The sequence below is a fragment of the Canis aureus genome, chromosome 36, assembly GCF_053574225.1.
Source record: "Canis aureus isolate CA01 chromosome 36, VMU_Caureus_v.1.0, whole genome shotgun sequence".
Lineage (NCBI taxonomy): Eukaryota > Metazoa > Chordata > Mammalia > Carnivora > Canidae > Canis > Canis aureus.
In genome coordinates, this window is record NC_135646.1 from 5,726,023 (window position 1) to 5,752,820 (window position 26,798).

Below are 26,798 nucleotides of genomic sequence, written 5' to 3' on the forward strand. Positions count from 1 at the left end.
TAATGCCCAGACCAACTTTTTATTAAGCTTATGCAGCTAACAGACTTGTAAACAGTGCCAATTGACAAAGTTTTGCTGAGTATTACAGCTTGTGTCCACTAAACACGCCTCTCTCTGACATTAAAAACAAAAGATCAAAGTAAACAAATACTGAGAGAGAGGATGAAGAGACACATCTTGAGTCTTCCAGGAAGGCAAAAGAAAAGACCGCCACACGGCTTGGTCCCAGGCGTTCAGCATGCCTAGAGTGCTGCCACCAGCACGTCTCCCTCCCTGCCAGCGGCTGGTACGGGTGGGGGAGAGGGGCCATCTTGGGCATGCTGCGGACACAGCATTTGCTGGTGTTGACAGCCTCCTGGAGCTGCGGTGGCAGACTGCGGTGTCAGGAGCCCATCTCCCTCCTGGGAGTGGTGGAGGGAGCCCAGGTCCCGGAGGCGGCCTGAGACGGTAGCCCGTACACCTCAGCGGGGTGAGCTTGCCCCTCTCTTCTCCAGTGCAGTTCAGCATTGAGGTTGTCTATTCCCGGTCGGCGGTAAAACCTGAGCTGTTTTCCTCCAGGTTCCCCCTCCCTTCCCCAACTCAGGGGAGCAGGAGAAGGGGGCGGGGAAGGATCACTGAGGGGGCAGGGGGATCCCCCGGGGATCGGTGACCTGGCCCTCTTGCAGGTTCTTCACCAGTTGTGCCAGCCAGCGTTTCGTGGTGGTGTCATCTTTTAGCACCTGGGCGAAGGTGGTGTCCTTCAGCTGATCAGGGAGGCACTGCCTGAGCGCTTCACGTGCCCTACATCAGAGACAAACAAGCCAACCAGGGAGACCAGCAAATAAACCCACATTTGGAGAACGGGGAAGAGGCTCTTTCTTAGACATAAATATACAGAATCCTGGGAATATGTGGTTCAGTCAAATTATCTTAAGAATCCATTAAAATTCCTTAAAACTTGTATTAGGAGTGGGCTCAGAGATCTCCAGGATCTGTCATCTTGTGAACATTTTCAGAATGATGTCTCAATGTGGAATTTCAGGATAAAGCAAAATGGAATGGTACAATAGTTCAATTCAAACTGCTTTCTGATTTATTACAGTAAATACTGTCAATATGCTCATGGTAGTAACAGATGGGTTATAGTAAATGAAACACTTCCAAAATCAGTACATGAATAGGGAAGATGACCTGACTCACCGTATGATAAATTAATGAACTTGAATTCTAAATTAATATAAATTTGTGTCTTTCCAAAAACTGCCTCAGTTTTTTTTTTTTTTTTCTTAAAGTAAGCTCTATGCCCAACATGGGGCTCAAACACACAACTTCGAGATCCAGAGTGGCATGTGCTACCAACTGCACCCTTCAGGTGCCCGTTTTAGTTTTATAGTTAAAACACTTAATAAATTGAGATGAGAAGTAAAAACAAAATTATAGTAGCAATATGATCAGATGAAATTTCAAATGTTTCATTTTCTTTAAAAGATAATCAGTGACAAATCAAATCCAGAACCTCAAGGTAAGTGTTAATGGTTTATAAAGCTGTTTTAAATAAAGTTATGGCTTTTGTACTCAGACTAGTTTAAGTAAACATATTTTCAAACTGATAACATGAACCACTGAAGAACGAGACAAAATGGTTGAAGAAGTAGTTAGGGCTTGAATAACCTCAGAGGCAGAAGGATGCATTCACATTAAATTGAGTTATCCTCATTCCTAGGAACATAGAAATTGCCCATTATGTGGTTTAGCAGAACCTGAGCAAGTGGCTTTCAGCATGAATTATGGATTTACAAAGCAAAAGGTCAAATGTTTCTAAAATGCATTATATCTACAACGTATGATTTCTGACAGAAAGATTATGAAGATAGGGAGATAAAATAATTAGCTCAAGGACTTTACAGGAATCAAAGAGAAGAAATGAAAATATAATTTAAGAGCCCTCTGGGGCTCTATTCCATTCTTAAGCGATCTTTGAAAATAGACCTTCTCTTTCTGACCACCTGGGGTAGCAATAACTAGATATAATAGAAAGCTCAAACTAGGGGCGTCTGGTTGGCTCAGTCGGTTAAGCATCTGTCTTTGGCTCAGATCATGATCCCAAGGGTCCTGGGATGGAGCTCTACATAGGACTCCCTGCTCAGCAGGAAGCTTGCTTCTCCCTCTCCCTCTGCCGTCCCCCTGCTTGTACTCTCTTTCTCTCTCAAATGAATACATAAAAATAAAATCTTTAAAAATAAAAAAAAGAAGTAAAAAAAAAAAAAAAGAAAGCTTAAACCATAGGAGTAATGTATCATACGGTTCCCTGGGAACTGCCTGGACTCTCTGGAATTCTAGAAGAAGGTAAGGAGTTACAGAGAGACAGAGATAAAACTCTGATGGATTTTTTAAAGTAAGCTCTATGCCCCAATGTGGGGCTTGAACTCATGACTCTGAGATCAAGAGCTGCATGCTCTACTGACTAAGCCAGCCAGGTGTCCCCAATACTCTGATGGACTTTTAAATTTAGCACTTCAGATCTAAAAGGAATTAACTAAGTTCTGCCAAACTAATTATTGTTATATCCCTTCCCTACTCTAAAGATATAGGAGCTATGCCACGAGATGGGGCAACTATTCACCAGAGTGTTTCCCTAACATCCTATAAATCCTGTAAATGTTTACCTGGGATTATCTGAGAGTCGAAGGTAACACCTCACTACATGCTTCAACAGACGGGCAGAAGGCTCTTTGGATAGCTGCAGGACCATCTTACCCTGTTTTCCCCCAAAATGGGTTGGGGTAGGAAAAAACACACAAACATAAAATAATCCTAGTTGACATCAGAAATCAGATATTTCAAGAATCATTATACAAGGTTCCAGGAAGAAGCTGTTCAGTGTCAATGACAAAGGGACTAAACTATGTTATTAAAAGTAATTGTAAGGGGGATAGATAGAAGAACTCACCAAAATCATGGCAACATGGGAGAAACGCTCGTATGTCTGACATATATATGCCAAACCTGTGTCATCTAAGAGGATCTTCTGGAGGATGAATGTGGCAACCTGGAGGAAAAAAAAAAAAAATGGGAGTCCAAAACATTGCTCAGACTTGCCTTCTAATGGTCGATTCACCTTCCAATAATTGTGAATCAGAAAATTAAACAGAGGGCAGCCCCAATGGCTCAGCGGTTTGGTGCTGCCTTCAGCCCAGGGTGTGATCCTGGAGACCCAGGACTGAATCCCACATGGGGCTCCCTGAATGGAACCTGTTTCTCCCTCTGCCTGTGTCTCTGCCTCTCTGCCTCTGTGTCTCTCATGAATAAATAAATAAAATCTTTAAAAAAAATTAAAAAAAATTAAGCAGAGACCTTGACAATATGTACAAGTTAGTCAACAAGGACACGCATAACTTATTTATTTTATTTATTTATTTATTTGTAAGATTTTATTTATTTATTCATAAGAGACACAGAGGCAGAAACATAGGGAGAGTGAGAAGCAGGCCCCTCACAGGAAGCTTGATGCGGGACTCGATCCCCAGACCCGGGATCACACCCTGAGCCAAAGGCAGATGCTCAACCAGTGAGCCACCCAGGCGTCCCAAGACATGCATAATTTAAACAAAATTAATAATAAACATCACTATATTGAATACCTACTATGAGCCAAAATTATAGTACAACATAACAGATATTATTTTCGCAATAAACCTATGAGGTAAGTACCCACTATTATTCTTTTTACATTAAAGGGGTAGGTTCTGGGTAATTATCAGATTCTTAAAAATGTAGGTACTTTTTCAGTTACTGATACCAACTATGTGCCAAGCCTAACTGCTAATCAGTAACTTGTCAGGTTAAGGCATCAATTAACAAAGCCACTAAGTTGCAGAGTTGAGATCCAAATCTACTTTAAATACAGAGGCTTTTCTCTTTTCCATGGACAAAGATGAGTTTAGAAATCCATCTGTGCCTCATCTCTTCTAAATGAGGTATGTAAAGCTTTTCCTACTCTCTCTCTTGCTTTTTTTTTTTTTTTTTTTTTTTTTAAAGTAGGCTTCATGGGGCACCTGGGTGGCCCAGTGGTTGAGCGTCTGCCTTTGGCTCAGGGTGTGATCCTGGAGTCCTGGGATGGAGTTCTGCATCAGGCTTCCCATAGGGGGTTTGCTTATCCCTCTATGTCTTTGCCTCTCTGTGTCTCTCATGAATGAATACATAAAATCTTAATAAATAAATAAAGTGGCTTCATGCCCAGTATGGAGCCCAGTGTCAGTCAAACTCATGACCCTGAGATCAAGACCTGAGCCAAGATCCAGAGTTGGACACTTAACTGACTAAACCACCCAGGTGCTCCAAGCTTTTCCTACTCTTAAAAGATCTTTAAGAATTAAGATTTTAGGGCAACCCAGGTGGCTCAGTGGTTTAGCGCCGCCTTCAGCCCAGGGCGTGATCCTGGAGACCTGGGATCGAGTCCCACATCAGGCTCCCTGCATGGAGCCTGCTTCGCCCTCTGCCTGTGTCTCTGCCTCTCTCTCTCTCTCTGTGTCTCTCATGAATAAATAAAATCTTTAAAAAAAAAGATTTTATTTTATTATCATTTTTTGAAGATTTTGTTTATTTTGAGAGACAAAATAGAGAGGGAGGGAGAAGCAGGCTCCCTGAGGGGAGCCCGATGTGGCACTCGATACCAGGACCCCAGGATCATGACCTGAGCCAAAGGCAGATGCTGAACCACTGAGCCACCCAAGTGCCCCAAGAATTAAGATTTTAAAGTCTTCCTTCTAAAACTGTTCCAACAATAGTAAAGAATATCCTCAATTTGAACTCATTAACTCTTATACAGAAGGGACTAAAAAATACTGGTTAATTCAGGTCAAACAATTATTTTAATCATTTCCTTTCTTGGCTGCTCATCAGAACCAACTGTGGGAATTATTTATTTCATTTTACTCGGGTATAAAATTGTGGTTAGACTAAATAATGGCCCCCAAAGATATCGAGGACCAATCACCAAATTCTGTAATTCCTACCTTAAATGGTAAAAGGCACTCTGCATATGTGATTAAGGACTTTGGGGATGGGGGTGATTGGCTGGCTCAGTTGGAAGAGCATGTGACTCTTGATTCTCAGGGTTTTGAGTTCGAGTCCCATGTGGGTGTAGAGATTACTTCAAACTTAAAAAAATTAAAAAGAAAAAAATCTTGGGGGAGATGAATCATTCTGGATTATCTAGGAGGGCTGTAAATGTAATTTGAAGAGGGAGGTGGAGGGTGATTTGACCACATAGGAAAGGGACGTGACAGAGCACGAAGAGATTTGAACACGCGACATCGCTGGCTTTGAAGATGGAGGAGGGGAGCACGAGCCAAGGAATGTAATTCTCAAAGACGGAAAAAACAAGGAAAGAGATGCTTCCTTAGAGGCTCCAAAAGGAATGTTGCCCTACTAATACCCTGACTTTAGCTTGGTGAAACTGATTTACAATTTCTAAGTTCCAGAACTACAAGAGAATAAATCTATGTTGTTTTAAGTCACCAAGTTTGTGGAATTTGTTATGGGAGCAAGAGGAAATACACACGCAAAATATGTATAGTGCACAAAGTGCCCTAATCTTCAGTGTATCTTAATAAATTTTTACATATGTACACATTTATGAACCACAGCCAAATTAAAATATGAAAGCTTTCCAACACTCCAGGAAATTCTGTTGTGCCTTTCCTCAGTCAGTATCCTTCCTTGAGAGGGAAGCCTGGGTGGCTCAGTTGGCTAAGTGTCTGACTTCGGCTCGGGTTATCATCTCAGGGTCCTGTGACAGGGCTCCACATCAGGCTCTGTGCTGAGCGGGGACTCGGTTTCTCCATCTCCCTGTGCCTGTCCCCCTGCTCTGTGCGTTCTCCTCTCAAATATATAAAATCTTAACAAAAAACCAAACCACCCTTCCCTGAGAAGTAAACAGTATTCAGACTTATCCCCACTGACTGGTTTTGCCGCTTTTTTGACTTTCACAGAAATGGAATCATTAAATATGAATTCATAAATGTGCTGGCTTCTTTTGCTCAATATAATCCCTATGAGTATCATCTATGCTGCACATATCAGTATTCTTCCTAATTATTGTGTAGTTTATTTGTGGCTATACTACAATTTATCTTTTATGAATACTGCTGCTATAAACATTCTTATACATACATCTGTGATGTATACAAGAGCTCATTTCTCTTGGATATATACCCAAGAGTGAGACTGCTGGGTCAAACAGTAGGCTTGTGTTGATAGTGCATACTGCCAAATAGTTTCCCAAAACAGTTATACTATACACTCAATTACAGGGACTTTTTTTTAAAGAAACACCAATGTCTAGACTTTACTACCCTAGAGAATGATTCAGTAGGTCAGAGATTGGACCTGGGCATCTCTAGTTTTAAAACACTTCAGTGGGGTGCTTGGGTGGCTCAGTCAGTTGAGCATCCAACTCCTGATTTCAGCTCAGGTCATGATCTTGGGTTGGGCTCTGTGCTGGATGTGAAGCCTGCTTAAGATGCTCTCTTCCTCCCTGCTCCCACCTCCTGCACTCCCCCTTCTCAAAAAACAAAAATAAAAACCACTTCACAGGTGATCATTCCACACAGCCTTGATTGACACCCTGTGCTTTACTGAGTACCTACTATAGCAAGATGTTAGACTAAGTATTAAACATAAAAACTGAATGTGGGGACGTTTGGCTCAGTGATTGAGCATCTGCCTTTGGCTCAGGTCGTGATTCTGGGGTCCTGGGATTGAGTCCCGCATCAGGCTCCCCACAGGGAGCCTTCTTCTCCCTCCATCTACAGCTCTCCCTCTCTCATGAATAAATAAAATTAAAAAAACCAAAACCAAATGAACCCCCCCCCCCGCCGCCAAAACCCAAAACTGACTGTGGTAAGGTTTCGGCTTGCATGGAGCAAATGAGGACAAGTCACGAGGTATTAACCATACCAGGTAGGATATGTCATACAAACTAATGGGAACCTATATGTGTTCAGAATGCATTAACTTTAGTAATAGGTAAGGAATGTAAACAAGGGAGAGATCATTAAGATGGCATTCCTGAAAAAGGGAGAGATGTCACAAAAGAAATGGTTTTTTTCCTATCCCATCCGTAAAAAACCAACTTGAAAAACCTATTCACAGGAAACCACTGATATAAGATGACAGAGTACAGTTGTATCCATTCTGATCCTGTCCCAGAAAGCCACTGAAATTAACAAAACGCCCTAAAATTAGGGAAGAAACAAAAGAAAACACACACACATAGATCCCTACATCACTTACTTTTGTATGTTTAAGGAGAAAAATGAATGCAGAGGTATTAATACCTCCCAAATATATACATCCCAGACTGGGTGGAAAATATTCGGAGGTAAAATACTTGATTGCCAATCTGGGCAGCTAATTGGGGGCTCAGCGGTTTAGTGCCGCCTTCAGCCCAGGATGCGATCCTAGAGACCGGGGATCAAGTCCCACGTCAGACTCCCTGCATGGAGACTGCTTCTCCCTCTGCCTGTGTCTCTCTGCCTCTCTCTCTCTCTGTGTCTCTCATGAATAAATAAAATCTTAAAAAAAAATAAAAAACTGCCAATCTGAGCTCCTACCACCATCACTCTTTCCTCCATTATTTTTATTTTATTTTATTTTTTATTTTTATTTACTCACGAGAGATACAGAGCGAGAGAGAGAGAGGCAGAGACATAGGCAGAGGGAGAAGCAGACTCCCTGCAAGAAGCCTGATGTGGGACTCGATCTCTGGACCAGGATCACACCCTGCACCAAAGGCAGATGCTCAACCACTGAGCCACCCAGGCGTCCCTGAATTAAAAATTAATTCAATGTGACTGAGCATACTTTAGAAGTAGAGGTTGATGTTGCTAAAAATAGCAACATGGAAAAGTAGCCTTGAGAAAAATCACATGACATGAAATAAAGAAGTAGAAAGCTATTAAAGGGAAAAAAGGATAGGTTGGAAAGATACACAATGTGGCATAACTGATGTTGCTGAGAGGCCAGAACAAATTAAAAACTATAAAAATTAATGAGACACAAAGAGGATACTCTTCCAGAAAAAAATTTGATATAAGATTATTAAATGAACTTAAAAATAATAAAAAAAAAGCTTACAGACATCCACACAGAAAACGCAAGTTCACCAACAAAAGGAAAAACTTGGGCTGGCCCAAGATTTCTCTGTATACTCAATATCAAAGACATCAGTGCTATGGCAACATAGTTCTGACAAGGAGAAACGAGGTAAGAATTTTTTACCCAGTCATGGTGTCATTCATAGAAAGCAAAGTAAGCAGAAGCTCAAGTATACATATACTTGAATATGCATAAAAAAATGCTTGGAATGATACACCCATGGAGAAGTAGGTTCAGAGAAAAGGGAGAAATTTAGTTTTTAATTTTATATTCCTCTTAAGGGTCTGGGTTTTTAAAAGATCATTTTTTAATAATTTTTATCTAAAAGAGAAAATATATACATAGAAGTTTCAGAAAGTCCAAAGGGATGCAGAAAATGCTCCTAGGAGCATAAAGTAGTCCAAGAGCCAACACAATATAGAATCTAAGTTGAAAAGCACATACCGTTTTAGAAAGTTCACTTCCAGATTCCATAATGCGCAAACACAAAGGGATAATTTCTGTTGTCAATAAAAAGTTGATTACTTCTTGCTCATCTGTTTTCACTAAGGCCCCTAAAGGAAATATGGACAAACAAAATTATTTTACAGTCAGGTTTTGAATTAAAATTTGGGGCGCCTGGGTGGCTCAGTTGGTTAAGTGTCTGCCTTTGGCTCAGGTCATGATCTCAGGGTCCTGAGATAGAGCCCCAGGTCATGCTCCTTGCTCAATGGGGAGCTTGCTTCTCCCACTCCCTCTGCCTGCCCCTCCTCCTGCTGTGTCCTCTGTCAAAAACAAACAAACAAACAAAACAACAACAAAGACCCAACAACTTTATTTTTTTTAAAAAAGATTTTATTTATTTATTCATGAGAGACACAGAAAGAGAGGCAGAGACACAGGCAGAGAGAGAAGCAGGCTCCATGCAGGGAGCTTGACGCAGAACTCGATCCTGGGACTCCAGGATGACACCCTGGGCTGAAGGCGGCGCTAAACCTCTGAGCTACCTGGGCTGCCCCCACCCAACAACTTTAAAATTAACTTTGTAGTGTTCATCCAGCTAGCTGTAGAACTTAACTAACAGAGAACAAAAACTGTGGTTCATTTCAGAGAATCAGATTCATAATGATGTTAAAGAAGAAATAAAAAAACAGGAGGAGGGTAGCCCGGGTGGCTCAGCGGTTTAGCACTGCCGTCGGCCCAGGGTGTGATCCTGGAGACCTAGGATCGAGTCCCGCATCGGGCTCCTTGCATGGAGCCTGCTTCTCCCTCTGCCTGTGTCTCTGCCTCTATCTCTCTCCCTGTGTCTCTCGTGAATAAATAAAATCTTAAAAAAACAAAACAAAACAGGAAGAGAAAACAGAGGTTGACGGTCATCAGTCAGCATTTGAAAGATCAGATACCAAGTTGGGTCCATCACATAATTAGCAGCAGGTCAGCCATCTAAATCATTTTTCTATAACTCTTGGTAGACAGCCACACAATAATATCATGATCTATTCTCCATTTATTTTATGTGAGAGAGAAGAATTCTGTATCAGTATAAAAAGATATTCCCACGTAGCAAAGAAATGGTGCCAGTTCGAATCCTACTTTACAATGGACATAAACAAACACTGCTTCTTGGTTATTTAATTGTCACTTTCTCTACAGAGTGCAAATCTGGTAGGGTTTACCCAAACAAGAAGCATACACACACTTCAACTCTAATCCTAATTCCACAACTAGTTTACCTAAGTTTGATAGAGTTACCTTCCCTTTATAGGTCTCTGTTTATCTATAAAATAAGAGTTGATCTCACAATTCTGAGATGATGACCTCAGCTGAAATCAAGAGTTGGGTGCTTAATAGACTGAGCCCCCAGACACCCTAAAAAACCAACTCAAATTCTTATCTCTGTAATAATACTTTTGTTGTTGTTTTTAAAGATTTTATTTATTTTAAATGCAGAGATGGGGAGGAGAGAGAGAGAGAGAGCAAGCACAAGCAGGGGGAGCAGCAAAAAGAGAGAGGGAGAAGACTCCCTGCTGAGCAGGGAGCCCAATGTGGGGCTCAATCCCAAGACCCTGGGATCATGACCTGAGCTGAAGGCAGATACTTAACCGACCAAGCCACTCAGGTGCCCCAATAATACTTTGTTGACTTCAGTTCTTGTTTTCTATTCTCCCAACGATTCTAGTAAATGTTTCTACATATATGCTGAATATAATTCCAAATGTTGGGTCTCATATGCATACATATATTTTTAAATATTTATTTATTCATGAGAGACACAGAGACACACACACACACACACACACAGAGTGGGGGTAAGGGGCAGAGGGAGAAGCAGGCTCCACGCAGGGAGCCCGACATGGGACTCGATCCTGGGACTCCAGGATCATGCCCTGAGCTGAAGGCAGGCGCTTAACTGCTGAGTCACCCAGGCATCCCTATTTATTTACTTATTACTTAAGAAATATTTATCACCTATTACCATTTATTCAATATTAAGTCCTCATTTATTATTGAAAATAGACTCAATCTCAAAAACAAAAATGAAGAATGGTGAACAAAACCTGTAAAAAACAAGACAAAACACTTAAGATCACTATTATGAATGATTTCAGACTTGCAAAACCATCCCAATAACTTACCAATAACTCCAAGACTGGTTAGTCGAAGATATTCAAAGGGTCGTGTTTTGCTGACAGTGTGCAAAAAGGGGTACAAAAAAAGTGGGATGTGTGCTGCAAGAAATGCTGACCTGGAAGAAAAAAATAATCCCAATCAGAACCCAGAGTTCATTTCTAAGGATTCCGAATATTTATTTCCATACAGTCCGTTTTATAAGGCCTGACACATTGCCTAACCAAGGAATCTCTAGGAAAGAGTTACAGGTCATTAGCCTAGACCAGCAGTTCACAGTTGGGGTCATTTTGCCCACCAGGGTACATGTGACAATGTCTGGAGATATTTTTGGTTGGCACAACCGAAGGGGTGCTATTGGCATCCAGTGAACAGAGGCCAGGGATGCTGCTAAATATTCAACGGTGCATAGGACAGGCCACTTTCACTCCCCTCCTCCTACCACAAAATCTAGCTCAAAATGGTAATGTCAAGGTTAAAAAAAACCTAGTCTAGGTCTATGGTTAAGAGAATACACGATTTTCCCTGTAATTAGTACCAAGTACCTGAAAAACATAAAATATCCAATTGTGGATTTAAAAAAATAGGTCATATAATGCCATTAAGTGCCCAAGAGAGTTTCCTAGGTGCCTTCCCTTACCTAATTTATGACTGAATAATAATATTCAGGAACAGTCAGACAAAACCTCATAAACCAAGATGAAAAACTAAGGTGTTTTCAGATTTATCTGCTATGTTTATTTTTATTTGTATTTTTTTAAAGATTTTATTCATAGAGACAGAGGGGGCAGAGACACAGGCAGAGGGAGAAGCAGGCTTCATACAGGAAGCCCGACGTGGGACTCGATCCCGGGTCCCCAGGATCACACCCCAGGCTGAAGGCGGTGCTAAACCTCTGCGCCACAGGGGCTGCCCTATCTGCTATGTTTAAATGCACACTGTTCATTTTTAGTTAGAGCAGTTCAGAAACACTAAGTATTCTAAAAACATTTTAAAGATTTTATTTATTTTTAGAGAAAGAGAGAGTACATTCATTTTTTTTTTTTTTTTGAGAGAGTACATTCATGAGGGGAGGAGCAGAAGGGGAAAGAATCTAAAGCAGACTCCATGTTGAGTGTGGAGCCCAACGTGTGCCTTGATCTCATGACACCGAGATTATGACCTGAGCTGAAACCAAGAGTTGGAGGCTTAACCAACTGAGCCACCCAGGTGCCCCTTTAAAAACACTGTAATCCATGGGATCCCTGGGTGGCGCAGCGGTTTGGCGCCTGCCTTTGGCCCAGGGCGCAATCCTGGAGACCCGGGGTCGAATCCCACGTCAGGCTCGCTGCATGGAGCCTGCTTCTCCCTCTGCCTGTGTCTCTGCCTCTCTCTCTCTCTCTCTCTGGGTGACTATCATAAATAAATAAAAATTAAAAAAAATAAAAATAAAAACACTGTAATCCTAAGCTAATATGTCAGGCAACTAATATAGAACCAATCTATTATATTATTTATAGTTAACACCTTGTGGAAGAGCCAACACTCTTAAATTTTTAACACTCAAAGTACTCTTGCACTTTTCTTAAGTGCTTAAGCGTAATTTTCTTTTTTTTTTTTTTTTTTTAAGCGTAATTTTCATAATAACTTCTCTAAAGTTTTGAAATGTCAGTGCCAACCCAGCACTCAGATTTTATACCTGACAAAGAGATGAAAGGCTTTAATAAGATGACTGTTAAATGCTTTAAAACCATAAAGGTTAAAAAAAAAAAAAAACCCACAAAGGTCATAAAGATTACTGAAGAGTATTTCTCTTGTCGGACGTAGCAGGCCAAATGGCATGCCAATTTTGATCTACTACAAGGTTGCCTAGGATCCTGTGTTAAGAAAGATTCTGAAGCCAAATCTCGGTTCAGTAGGAAAAAATGCTGGGTTCAAATATTTACTGAACTCCTACTAAATGCCATGCACTGTGCCTCACCGATGGCAAAATGATGCCTACCATATATTCAGGAGGGAGAAATATCTACATGCCTGACCTTTCCTGAGAGGTGAACACCACTCTTTTTTTTTTTAAATAGTAAACTCAAAAAAATAAATAAATAAATAAATAGTAAACTCTACTCCCAATGTGGGGCTTGAATTCATAACCCCAAGATCAAGAGTCGCATCTCTACTAGCTGAGCTGGCCAGGGGCCCTGTGAATACCATTCTTTTAAAGTTCATCACTATGTATAGGTAAAAGGTAATTAAAACAATGGATTATTAGTCTTAAAAAGGAAAGAAATTCTGACATATGGTACCATATGGACATTATACTAAATGAAATAAACCAATCACAAAAAGACAAATACTGAATGATTTCACTTAAATGAAGTACTCAAGAGTAGTCAAAAATCAAAGAGACAGAAAGTAGAATGATGGTTATCAGGTGCTATGAGAATGAGGAGTTATGGTTTAATGGGTATCATTTCAGTTTTATAAGATGAAAAGTTATGGAGATGCATGGTGGGGATGGATGCCCACTGCAAATACATTTAATACTACTGAACTCTATGCTTAAAAATAGTTGAAATGTTAAGTTTATGTTATATATATATATTTTTTTTTTACCAAAAAAAAAAAAAAAGCAAAAAAGTTTATAAAAGAATATGCCAATCAAAACTATACTGTTACCACATGAAAACTTGAATAATAATAATAAAAAAATACTTGGTGAATTAGAGATGAGAAATTCTTTAAGGAAAAAAAAAGTAAACAAGAATCTTAAAGATCCACATCCACACACATGCATCCTACTGCATGCCTCTCCTCTCCTCAAAAAGAAAAAGACCGTATTTGATACAAACCTCCATCAACGGACTCATCAAAACACCTACCTGGTTTCTGGGTGTGATGCCACACATTGCAGTAATGCCAGAGCATTGCAAACTCTGTTAGATTGGTGTGCTGTCAAGGTGGGTGGGTTGATAGATGGATAAATATTTACAATTTCCTATGAAATGGAAACCAGCACCAGATAAATAAGGAATAACTTATTTCAAAAGTAATTCTCATGGTATTAAAGCAAAAACCCTACAAACCTCCCACAACCCTTAATTCCACATATCCTGTAAAAATTGAATCATCAAAGTATGAGCAAAAATAAACAAATAATGCTCCTATCTTTTCTTCAGAAATATACTTGAGACTATGAGACATTTCTACATAGGTCTCTAGGAAGATTACTCTGGAGGCAACTGTAGTCACCTATACTTCCTCTTATATCTAGCATCTGTTGAGGCCTTCACTTGAGGGGCTATTATAGTTGAAATCCTTCTTTCTGTCAACACCCTGCTTTAAGTTACAGTGATAACTAGCCAGATAGCAAGTGTCAGTAAATCAACCACAGTGACTCATAAAGAAGTCTGAGTTTGGTCAGGTAGCAACTGCCCCAAGGGAGAGATAAGAACAGGGGTATCCATGTGGAGGTACCTATAATCAGCAGTGAATATGTGTACTCTCTGTCCAAAGGGGATGATCTGCTGTATACAAATTCCTTTTAACTGTAAAAACTTTTAGTGAAAATGTTTCTAAAAAAAAGATTAGTTTGGGGTACTAAAAATACACTTATTGTAAAAAAGCAGTGAATATAGAATTGTTCAATTGTTGAACTGTTATATTGAACACCTGAAACGAATGGAACACCGTATGTTAACTGTACTTTAAAAAAAGATTAGTTTCTTGACTACTTGAAGTAGAAATTGAATGCAAATTTACTTAACAGATTTGAAAAATTATTAGGAATTTTAAACAACACTTTAAAAGATGATTATCCCATTATCTTGATATCTTAGGATTATACTGTATCACTTTATTCTCCACCAATGACCATTACAGTCAAAACCAAATTTCAGTGATTCATTAATGTACAAGCTTACCTACTTCTAATCCTACAGCTGTTATATCTTTATCTTAACATTTACTTTCACCAGAATATACCCTGCAGTTCTTATATTCTACCTTCTGCTTTTTCTTCTCTCACCTAGAAATATCTTGTACGATTCCTAAAGCTGTGTTTTTTGAAATGTGGTTCTCAGACTACCTTACCTGCATCAGGATGACCTAAGAATAGAGCAGGTGCTTGTTAAAAACACAGATTTTTAATCTTAGACTAAATAAATCTTTTGAGTAAGATCTATGAACCTGCATTTTAACAAGCACCTCAGACTTTTCTAAAACAGATTCTTCCAAATCCTAACATTTAAAGAATCATTCTTCTCAAGTCTTTAAAATCATTTCAGCCAAAGCAGAGACAGAAGTGTGATGAACAAGACTGAACTGTAACTCACGGACATATACCCACCTGTAAAAGTGCTGCAATAGTACCAAATGAATGCCACAGCATGGGTGCAAGGTCAGGAACAGATTCTCGCTTCTTACTCAGCTCCAGCAGAGCATTTTCCCTTGTCTCAGGACTGGACAGCTCATTGATCCACTGATAGATTTTTTCTCTATCTACTTGAGCCAGTGCAGTAGGCACAGGCTTTAAGTGAAAACAAGAAAGTGAACATTTGAGTTTCACTGGAGTCAAACCAAGTCTTATTTACTCTTCTTTAGAAGGAGTATATTTTTCCTAAATACAAGGGGAGCTTTTCTACATACATACCTAAGTCAATCTATCAATATCTAAAATGCATATATCCTTTTAATAACTGCATGCTTAGGAATATCTCCTCTAGGTATACTTGGGCTATACCGAAGACATACCAGGATGTTTACTGCTGCGTTGTTTTATTTTTTTAAATTTTTTTATTTATTTATGATAGACACACACACACACACAGAGGCAGAGACACAGGCAGAGGGAGAAGCAGGCTCCATGCACCGGGAGCCCGACGTGGGATTCGATCCCGGGTCTCCAGGATCGCACCCTGGGCCAAAGGCAGGCGCTAAACCGCTGCGCCACCCAGGGATCCCTGCTGCGTTGTTTTATAAGTGAAAACTTGAAATAGTACATATCTATCAACTAGGAACTGTTAAATATGTATGATTATATCTTTGTAATACTATGAAACCCTTTTTAAAAAAACATACCTCTACATGTGGATACTAAACTTAAAAAAGGGGTACAGAACAGCATATATGCTTCCATTAATATACACAAACCTATTCTTATATATTTATGTATGTTTCTGGAATGACACATAAGAAACTTAACAGTAACAACAAAAAATGTAACTGTAATAAAGCTAAAGTTGGAATCTATATGGGAGATTTACCTTCCTTTTTAAAGCTTTTATTTATTTGAGAGAGAGGGAGAGAGAGAATGCAAAAGAGCACATGTGCACCAGGGAGGAGGTGGAGGGAGCAGAGGGGGAGGGAGAAGAATCCAAGCCGACTCCACATGCAGAGGCTAATGCAGGGTTCAATCTCAACACTCAATCTTAAGACCCTGAGATCATGATCTGAACTGAAACCAAGAGTTGGAGGCTCAAACAACTAAGCCACCTAGGCGCTCTGATTTACTTTTCATTATGTACAATAAAGTCTTCTGTATAGTTTGAACTTTTTTAAAGCATATGACTACAATAGTTTTTGAAAGAAAAAAATTTACAACCTCTCCACCTACTGCTAGTCCTTCCCCAGTATTCCAGCAATACCCTCCATGAAGCAGAAAACCTATGTAATTTGGAAAAGCTTCCCTTCTAATGATTCTTATACATACTCTACCTCCACCCCTTTAAGAATCATTTATTACTTACTCATGTAGGAACATTCTTTCATTAATGTGCTAAAGCATCACACCATTTCAAAAGAACCTAAGCATTTCTATAATTCTCTATACTTGCCAGCCTTGTGACCTTGGTTAAGTTCCTTAATTACTCTTCTCTGGAAAAGAAGATGATAGACTAGAAAAACGATTACCATTGCTATTTCTAGCTCTAATGTCCTAACAAATCTATGATTTCTATGCCCAATATTTTCTCACTTAATTCCTCCAACCAAGGGGAATAGATTGGTAGGTAGGGTGAGTAGGTAGAAAAAAGGGCAACTACACTTGTAGATGATATCACTAACAGCCAGAGGAATTAACCTGTTCAATTCACCCAAGTATGAAGCTGAATATTCCAGTGCCTTCTTGAACTGTATCACACAACTTTGCATGATATTTACATGTTCCCTCTACACCTTAGTGTGACAGAATGATGACCATACCATCGTACAGATGGGAAGATGAGGAACAGAAAGGACAGCTGTCTTTGAAGAACAGAAGTCTAAGGTAGACTATGAAGTATACTCACAATTACTCTACCCAAGTTGAACAATAGCCTTCTATAAATGGAAGCTTGATTATAAGCTTTTAGCTTAATGCTTATCATTTCACTTGCTTGACAGAATGAACCACAGGTGTTCTGCTAAATGGACTGAAATACCATGCAGCTCAAGTCTTCTGTAAGTGCCTTAGAATAATCTGTTGTAAAGTGTTTTGTAATTCCCATCAGTTATGCTCAAGGAAACATAGGCTCCCACAGCAACAATATGAAATGGGTAGTCCTTCCCATTCCCCAACAGCAGAAGCAGTACTGACCAAGCACATGCCCTTTCCAAGCTGCTACAGATAGGCCCTCAACTTAAAAAATTATTTTTGGAAATATAATTCCCACCAGAAGACAGGGCATGTTTATTTAGAGTATTACATCACCTTAAAAGCTCAGTGGAAACAAGGGCTAAAATTTTAGCTTTGGGTTTCCTGCCCACAGTCTCCTGCATGACCCACAATCCAGTAACTAAAGGAGCCTCAGAGACACTCCTCCAGCAATATAATATCTATCCTGAATAGTCGTTACTCATTCAACTCTCCCTAAAGTCCTGTCGCCCCAACACCATCATCAGTAAGCTCTACTGTCGTCATCAGAGCCAGTCTGCGACTTGTATCTGGAATTCCTATGCCTCAAGCTGCCCTGGGGAGTCCAAGATAAAAAAGCAGGATGTACTTGTAGCCAACAGTCTATCATATATCATGGTTTCTGGATACCAGGACCCACTCCCCATGTATTCCCTTTCCAAAGCTGTCCTGACTCCAGAAAAGAGATGGTATCCCTGGAGCACGGCTAACTCCAATGCTTAGTGACAACCAAGGTCATGGCCACCTGCTGCCAAGCAATACTCCAACTTTTGAGGCTACTTGTGGAATTACAGCATCCAAGGGGCTTTGGTTCTAAGAGAGCTAGGGGCTCTGTAGCCATTCTAGAAATGGGAAGGCAGTGAGGGGTAAAGACCCTCTTTTTCATCATCCCTGGTGAATTTTGCCCCCAATTTAATAGTAGGTCTTAGTTTAAACCCATGGAATACCTATTTGTTATGAGATGAATACAATTATTGCTGAAAATAAAAATGGGAGCTAACATGTATAGTGCTTATTACTCTGTCAGGCATTGTTCTAAATGAATACTTGCTACCACCCTGATTTTATAAAGGAACAGAGAAGTTATTTAACAGGTAAGTGCCAAAGTCAAAATTTGAACCCAGGCAGCATGGCAACAGAGTATACTTCTTAACTGCTTTGCTCAGGCTGCTTCTCACCTTCCTGAAAAATTAGGTCTGATAAAAACCCTATTTCCTGTGACACAGACAAGATACAGGAAACATGTAAACATTTCAGACAAAAATTAAAATGTTACTGCTGTTAGTTCAGCAAAATCTGAAAAAATAATCAGCACCATGAAAATACCATTGATGTGAAGAGAAATTCTCAACTTAACTGAGATCACAAAGTACTTGATAATCACCATTTTAATGAGAAAGTCAGTGAGATGGTTTGACATAATTCCCTATGCAAATCATGGTTCACATAGGAATAATCTAGCTAGTGCTAACCACTAACACCCACACACACCTCCCCCACATACATCAACAGGTAATTTTGTAGCACATCCAGAAGTTTATTTTGGAGGATAAAGGGAAAAATATTTTTACATTTTAGTCACATGTTGATTTATGTACAGATGACTCTTGAACGTGGCTTTGAACTGCACACATCTACTCATTCATAGTTTTAGTAAATACACTACTGTGTATTTTCTCTTCCTTACGACTTAACATTTTCTTTTACTTTATTTTTAAAGATTTTATTTATTTATTCATGAGAGACACACAGAGAGAGAGGCAGAGACAAAGGCAGAGGGAGAAGCAGGCTCCCTATGGGGAGCCTGATACGGAGCTTGATCCCAGGACCCCGGGATCATGATCTGAGCCAAAGGCAGATGCTCACATACTGAGCTACCCAGGCACACCTTTTTCTTTTACTTTATTATAAAAATATAGTATATAAAATTATAACCTACAAGATATGTGTTGAATCAACTGTTATCAGTAAAGCTAGTAGTTAAGAATAGGCTATTAGGACTTAAGTTTTGGGGGAGCTGAGTTATATGCAGAATTTGACTGTGTGTATGGAGTAAGGTCGCTTCTCTTTTTTTAAAACTTTTTTTTTTTAATTTTTATTTATTTATGATAGTCACAGAGAGAGAGAGAGAGAGGCGGAGACATAGGCAGAGGGAGAAGCAGGCTCCATGCACCAGGAGCCCGATATGGGATTCGATCCCGGGTCTCCAGGATCGCGCCCTGGGCCAAAGGCAGGCGCTAAACCGCTGCGCCACCCAGGGATCCCTAAGGTCGCTTCTCTAACTCCCATCTTGTTCAGGGGTAGTATCTGTATTAGTACCTGTATTAATGTTATCAAACAACTGATAAAATTTTTGGACATATCCTTGAATAAAACTCCAAAGCATAACTCCAGCATCTCACTAGATCTTGATGTTAATAAAAACCCCAAGTGTATCTTACTCTCCTTCTAAATCCCAAGGATCATTTAGGCACACCTTTCACAAAAATGAGAATCTGGAAATTAAGGTCTTCCTAAACAGATGTGGGAAGTGAAAGAGGGTGGATGAGGAAAGAAACAGAACTGTACTGTACACTTTATTTACATATGTATGTATGTATTTTTGAGAGAGAGAGAGAGAGAGAGAGAGAGAGAGAGAGCACATGTGTGCAAGCAGGGCAGAGGGTGAGGGAGAGCATCTTAAACAGGCTCCATTCCCAGAGTGGAGCCCAATGTGGGGCTTGATCCCAAGATCATGACCTGAGGTGAAACCAAGAGTCAGACACTTAACCGACTGAGCCACCCAGGCATTGCTAGTATACTTTTTTTTTTTTGCTAGTATACTTTTGATTTATTTTATTTTATTTTTTTACTAGTATACTTTTTAAAACATGGTTTCATCTAATTAATGGTCAGAACAACAAAATTACCCTCATTTTACTCTTGATAAAAACTATGAGTAAATGATGGCAGGTTTCCTCCTGCTCCCATTCTCTATTTAAAGATCTCCTCTAGGGATGCCTGAGTGGCTCAGTGGTTGAGTGTCTGCCTTCGGCTGGGGGCATGATCCTGAAGTTGCAGGATCAAGTCCCACATTGGGCTCCTTGCGTGGACCCTGCTTCTCCTCCGTCTGCCTATGTCTCTGCTTCTCTCTGTCTCTCATCAATAAGTAAATAAAATCTTTATATATATATATATATATATATATATATATATCCTCTAAAGATTCCTAATCCAAGTGCTACAATTCTTTTAGTTTATAATTTACTAACACATTTCTGAGGCTGTGGGTGATAATGGAACTCCACCTAGTAGCACACATTGTTCAGTGGCTGATAAGCAATTTATCTATGACTTCTCTACTGGAGACTACTTAAACACATTGAAAATAATAGCAGGATACGACCACAAGAGTGGAGCTTAACGCTTCTTGAATCACATGAAATCTATGGATCTTTTCCTCAGAAAAATATACAATTGCAAATGGTTTTGTACGTAATTTTTTTCCACAAAATTTAAACATAATTTCTAAGAATTCATAGACCCCCATGAAACCTATCCATGGATCCAGAATTAAGAACCGTTTATCAAGTTAAAGAATAGGAAGACCTCAATTTACACATAACTACACAAGTACAGTAAGTGGAATGCACCCTGGGTTGGGAGCCAGAAATGGCCTCAAAACAAAGTTTTGGCATTTCTAGAATTGTGTGACCTAGGATAAGTCATTTACTTTTCCAAGCCTCAATTTTATCATTCATAAAATGAGGGAACTATGATTATCAAAGTCCCAGGCAGCTCTAAAATCTTGGATATTATTTTATTTAGCTCTTAATTAAAAGTGAGAGACTAATTCCAGAGCTCTTTTAAAAAGTTAATTTTATCAACATTAATGTGCATAAGTTTTAAGTGCACCATTTTAAGTGTTTATTTCAATGAATTTTGAGAAATCTATATACTTGAGTAACCATCACAACCAAGAGATAGACCTCTTCTACCATCCCCAAAGGTTCTCTTCTGCTTCTTTCAGTAAACCCCACACCCAGTCCTAGGCAACCATGAATAGGCATTCCACCACTACAGATTAGGTATGCCTTTTCTAGAAATTATTTATAGGTGGTGAAATTTATTAAGCACACCCTATTTATATCAATATACCAATCACTGTGGATTACCTTCCTTTACTCTCAAAATTCTAGGAGGAAACAGGTTCAGGGACATTTAGCAGACTCAAATTCGCACTGCGAGTATACAGCAGAATTAGATTCAAACTGTAGTCTACTTCTTTCTAGAATCAGTCAGCCCTACTTGGTCTATAGGACTGAAATCACAATAATCTTTCCAAGTTGAAATTTTTTAAGAACTCAATACAGGACTCTGAGTTTAATAGTCTATTATAATACAACTCATAAACAGTGGGTTCAATTACATACGCAGAAACCAGAAAGTCATTTATGAGAAGAATGGGTTGGACTATTATCATTCTCAACACTTACTTCCAAGATTAGAAATCATATAACTGTGTATTTTTAGGTATAACCTCCTTAAAGTTAGTGGTCTTTTCCTTATAACAGATTTTTTTTTTAAGATTTTATTTATTTATTCATGAGAGACAGAGAGAGAGAGAGAGAGAGAGAGAGAGAGAAAGAGAGGCAGAGACACAGGCAGAGGGAGAGGCAGGCTCCATGCAGGGAGCCTGATGTGCGACCCGATCCCAGGTCTCCAGGATCAGGCCCCAGGCCGAAGGCAGGTGCCAAACCGCTGAGCCATCCAGGGATCCCCATAACAGATATGTTTTAAGAATATTTATATTATCAAAATTTAGGAGGAAATCACTCTCCTCTTTTCTGTTTAATGGTTTGGATATGAAAAATGTATTTCAAGGAACTTTTTTCTTTCAACAAAGCTTAACACAGGCAAGACATTTACCAACGTAAGTCATTAATGGTTAACTCTTAAGTGTCACAAACACATGGCAGACAGTTGATCTTTTATCTCTGAAAGATCTTGACTCCCATGTGAAAAGGAGAAAGACATTCACAACTTAACAAAAGACCCACATTATCCATAAATGGGAATAAAATATGACATACCCTCTGAGTAATTTACAAAATTCATGTTTTTGGGGGGTTTTAAAAATTATTTATTTACTTTTAAAGATTTTATTTATTTATTCCTGAGAGACACAGAGAGAGTGGCAGAGGCATATAGGCAGAGGGAGAAGCAGGCTCTCCATGGGACGCCATCCCAGGACCCCCGGATTACAACATGAGCCAAAGGTAGATGCTCAATCACCGAGCCTCTCAGGTGCCCCACAAAATTGATGGATGGTTTTTTAAAACAGAAAATAACCAAATCCCTCAATACAACTTTACATTTAAGAGCCAAAATACTTGTTGGTTTTTCTACCAATAAATATGTGACAGTCAATAAACAAAGAATGGTATAAGATTGTAATAGAGATTATTTTCCTAAATCTAGAGATGACTCAACATGTGGCTTTGGTGTCTACATGATGATAATCCAAGAAAATACTTTCTAAATAATGCCAAAGGGAAATATTAAATGAACTATCTTACCTTTATAAAGGCCAGAATGTTCTTCAAAATATCTTTTTAAAAATGTGAGGGGCACCTGGTGGTTCAGTGGTTGAGCATCTGTCTTTGGCTCAGGTTGTGATCCCAGGGTCCTGGGATCGAGTTCTGAATCAGGCTCCCCATGGGGGTGTGTTTCTCCCTCTGTCTAGGTCTCAATGAATAAATAAATAAAATCTCAAAAAAAAAAAAAAAAGTGAACAGACAGAAGTTAAGGCAATTTGCTTAAAGCTTCAACAGAAGACATGAGAGGAGACAGTGTTTAAATCAGATCCCTCAGAGTGCACAATGTTCTTTCTACTTGCCACAGACAAGAGAATTTGGGAGTCTAGCACAGTTTCAACAAAAAGATGTACTCATGATACTACTGGTTAGGTATAAAGTAAGGGGGAAAATGTGTATGAGAATGCCAAAATTGCTAGAGCAAATTAGTGGAGGAAATTAAAAACAAAACAAAACAAAAACATACCCAATGCATCTCTTAAAGGCTTACCTTTGACTATTTGGTTGCTAGTATGACATTCATTAAAGATCCACAGTATGTGAAGATCTGTAATGCTTTAATTCTGAAACAACTTCCAAGGTCCACAACAAAGTGATTTGTTACTTTGCTGAGACAGAAATTATACTCCCAAGGCTTAAGTCTGGGAGCAAGTCATATAACCAAGGAGTGTACCTAAACAACTACTGAGCATTCTGCTATTCTTATTTCCTCTTTAGAATAATCCTGTGTGGTATTTCCATCCTATTTAACAGACGTCAGAAAGAAATTCTATTCCATGGTGGCAATAATGACAATGTTAAAAAGTATTCTGTAAAGTTCGACGAGAGTCTACTTATACCGTGCATTTCTAGCCTAATATACTACTATTAAAGAGTCAAAATTTAAGATACTTCCCAAATTCTCAGTTCTTTCATCTAGTGAATAAAATCCTACATTCATGTGATCACATTCTCCTTTGATAGTACTATCGCTCTAGCTGAAGTGATGATCTACTTGTTATTTTTTTTTTAAAGATTTTATTTATTTATTCATGAGAGACACACAGAGGGAGAGAGGCAGAGACATAAGCAGAGGGAGAAGCAGGCTTCATACAGGGAGCCCGACGCGGGACTCGATCCTGGGTCTCCAAGATCATACCCTGGCTGAAGGCGGCGCTAAACCACTGAGTCACCCGGGCTGCCCTCTACTTGTTATTTTAAAAAAGATAAAGGTACACACGAGTACAAAATTTGTCATCAAGCAAAAAAACATCTTCTCAAGTGGCTTAGATTATTGCAGGCACTATTGTATGTTATCATATACCATTACTGTCCCTTTACCCAGATCAGAATAACACAGTTTAGTCTAATAGAATGCATGAAGGATTGGGAAAGAGGTGGTGGCTCAACTTGTCAATGCTTCAGTTTCCTCAGTAATCAAATAGTTTAGGGAATGAATGCTACAAAGGAACTTCTCAGAGCTTCTGTGGGAGCTCAAAAGCACTGATGGATGAAAATGTATCTAAAATCTTAAATTTTAAATCAATGTAAAGCACTGCAAATTTAATTAAAGAAACACATATTGAATATTTATTATAAGTAATGAACCACAGCTTTAATGGCTGTTCAGAAGATACATTAGTTTGGGGTGCCTGGGTGGCTCAGTCCGCTAAGAGTCCAACTCTTGATTTCCACCCAGGTCATGATCTCAGGGTTGTGGGATTGAGCCCTGAGTAGGGCTCCATGCTCAGCAGGAGTTTGCTTGAGATTCTCTCTCTCCCTCTGCCTCTCTCTCAAAATAAATGAATAATAACTCTTAAACGATGCATTATAGAACAAGTAAAAATAAAAGGAGTTGAGTAAGCATGGTGTTTGGAGAGTCATGGACAAAAGAGTAGTTTGGTATCAAAGCCTGGAGAAGACACAATCAGATTTTGAGAATTGGACAAACCAAGCTTAGAAGAATCCTTTGTGTAACCTATCCCTCCCCTACCAACAGCAGCCTCATCTTCTGACTTGCTTCTTCCTCAACTGCATGTATAATTTAGGAGAAGAAACAACAAAGCTGGAAGAACCGCAATTATCTAACTGAAAGATGTAAAGGTATCCACTGAGTAGTTATGAACACTTAGAAACATGATGACAAGGAGGCAGAGATGCCACTGGCCCTGGAGATAGCAATGTTTTCTACAGCTGAGTCATACTCAATACCAGTTTTCCACTTTTTATATTTAAAGTAATTTTTTTGATTCCCTGTTTAGTACTTATGTCATTTTTCCTGATAATACAATTTAAGTATACTACCCCTCTTGAGTCACTTCATCTTAGTTAAACAGGAAAAGGGCAACTGGTATTCAGAAGAGTGTACTCCAATCACACGATCTCATTTTCCCATTATGGCTGTGTGCTCTCTGTAGTCACCTCCCTCATCTATATTCTTTCATTCAGCAAAATAATTGAGCCCTTACTTTGTGCCAGGAACTGTCCTGGCACTTGGGGTAACCATGTAAACAGGACCCACAGGATCTCGGTCCTTGCCCTCAAGACAGACAGTCAACAAACAAGTAAATGAACACAGAAATGACAAAACTGGGATCAGCGCTGATAAAGATATTTTAACGGAGAAAAGTTGGGGGTTACAGAACTTATTTAAAAAGAGTGCTCAGGGAAGGCTATTTTAAGGAGATTTAGGCAGAGACCCCAGGGAAGAGGATCCAGTTTGGGTGTGTATGGGCATGTGCAACTGGGGGTGGGTACGTGGTAAGAAGAGCATCCCAGGAATAGAGATCAGAAAGTGCAAGCCGAGTGGAAAAGCAGGGGCAGCCGATGTAGCTGGAGCTTACGGAGCAAGTGATGTAAGATTACACCGCAAAACGTGGGTAGGGACCGTATGGCACAGGGAGGGCCTTGTAGGCCCCAGCAAGGAGTCTAGATTTTACGTAAATGCAATGGAAAGCCAAAAAATTACTTCAGACGGGTGAATTACACGATCCGTTTTTCTTGTTAAAAGACCGCCCTGGTAAAATGAGGTGTGTGTGTGGGGGGGGACTTTTAAGCGCAGGGAACCGTAAGTCAGACGTAGTAATTATTCACTTCTCCCAATTTCAGATTTTCCACCTGTGAAGCAAGTGGGGCGAGCTAGAAGCCATTTCCTTCCCGCTGCAAAGTGCCGGGGCATGAGGTCCGAGCGCAAGGGCCGTGTCGGATCGACCACGGAATTCCCCGTCATCCCCGCCGCCGCCCGGCACGCAACCGGCACCCGAAACTGTTGGTCAGCGCAGGGAATCAATGAATGGCCCGTCCCGGCCGCGAGGGAGGCGCTCGGGCGCGGGACCAGGCCCCGGGGCCGGAAAAGAACGCGATACGCGGCGCAGGAGGCCGCGAGAGCCGACCCGAGGGAAAAGTGGGGGGTCAGCTCCGCCACGGTCCGGGCGCGACGAGGAGGAGGGCCGGGGCCTCGCAGCCGGGGGGCAGGAGGAGCTGGACGCCGGGCCCGACACGGGGACCGCCGAGAGCAGGCCGAGACGCGGGGCTGAGGAGGGGGTGTGGGCCCAGGCCGGAACGCCCAGCCACTCACCGCAGCCGTCGCCAGGCTGTGCATGTTGGGAGCGGCCGCCGCTCTTCTCCCGCTGCCGGACGCGCCGCAGCCGCGTCCCCGCTTCAGTGACTCTGCCGCCAGAGATGAAGAGCCGCCGCAGCCGCCATCCGCCTCCGGCTCGCTCCGCCCCCTTCGCGGCCCTATGACCTTTCACCCCTGACCCCGCCCACACACCTCTTCCCGCCTCCTGGCTCTCGGCGGAGTTAAGAGTCCCAGAGTATGTCCTTTACCCCTTAAGATTCTGAGCCAGAAGGACGTCTGCCACCTACTAGTCCCCGCAGCCTCTGGCTTTGCGCAGGTATTCCCCAGACAGGGGCGTGAACTCTGACTCTCCTCCGGAGGCCAGGGAAGGGCGGGAAAAGCCGGACGGTCTCGGAGGACACGTAGTGCGCATGCCCGACCGGGCTGTGTAGGAGGGAAAGGATGGGAGGACCAGAGTGCGTGAAGCGGCGAGTGAGCATGCGTACCACTTCCCCGCGGGGGTGGGGCCTTCTCGGTTAGGCGGCGCTCGGTGCCGGGGCGGGGCGAAGGC

The 26,798-nt window shown here is 40.7% G+C and overlaps 1 protein-coding gene across 3 annotated transcripts; it reads right to left on the reverse strand.

Moving 5' to 3' along the window:
• CNOT9 (CCR4-NOT transcription complex subunit 9) lies at positions 1-26,676 on the reverse strand. Of its 3 annotated transcripts, none has more exons than XM_077885612.1 (8): positions 26,246-26,671; positions 15,071-15,250; positions 13,605-13,720; positions 10,755-10,864; positions 8,584-8,693; positions 2,930-3,028; positions 2,646-2,737; positions 1-780 (listed from the first exon to the last, which is right to left on the reverse strand). In XM_077885612.1, the coding sequence occupies exons 1-8, from the start codon at positions 26,267-26,269 to the stop codon at positions 612-614; spliced, it is 900 nt and encodes a 299-aa protein (XP_077741738.1). In that variant the 5' UTR covers positions 26,270-26,671; the 3' UTR covers positions 1-611. The 3 variants fall into 3 exon arrangements, with proteins under 3 accessions (XP_077741738.1, XP_077741740.1, XP_077741739.1); XM_077885614.1 differs by lacking the exon at positions 26,246-26,671 and adding an exon at positions 25,786-25,921; XM_077885613.1 differs by lacking the exon at positions 1-780 and adding an exon at positions 1,050-1,698 and having other exon boundaries at positions 26,246-26,676.
• Between the last annotated feature and the right edge of the window lie 122 nt (positions 26,677-26,798).

Coding starts and splice junctions, on each gene's coding strand:
- CNOT9 (XM_077885612.1), bottom strand. CDS start 26,269: ATGCACAGCCTGGCGACGGCTGCG. Junction 15,251..26,245: donor ACAGCCTGGCGACGGCTGCG/GTGAGTGGCTGG, acceptor TTTCACTTAAAG/CCTGTGCCTACTGCACTGGC. Junction 10,865..13,604: donor GCATCACACCCAGAAACCAG/GTAGGTGTTTTG, acceptor TTTTTCTTCCAG/GTCAGCATTTCTTGCAGCAC.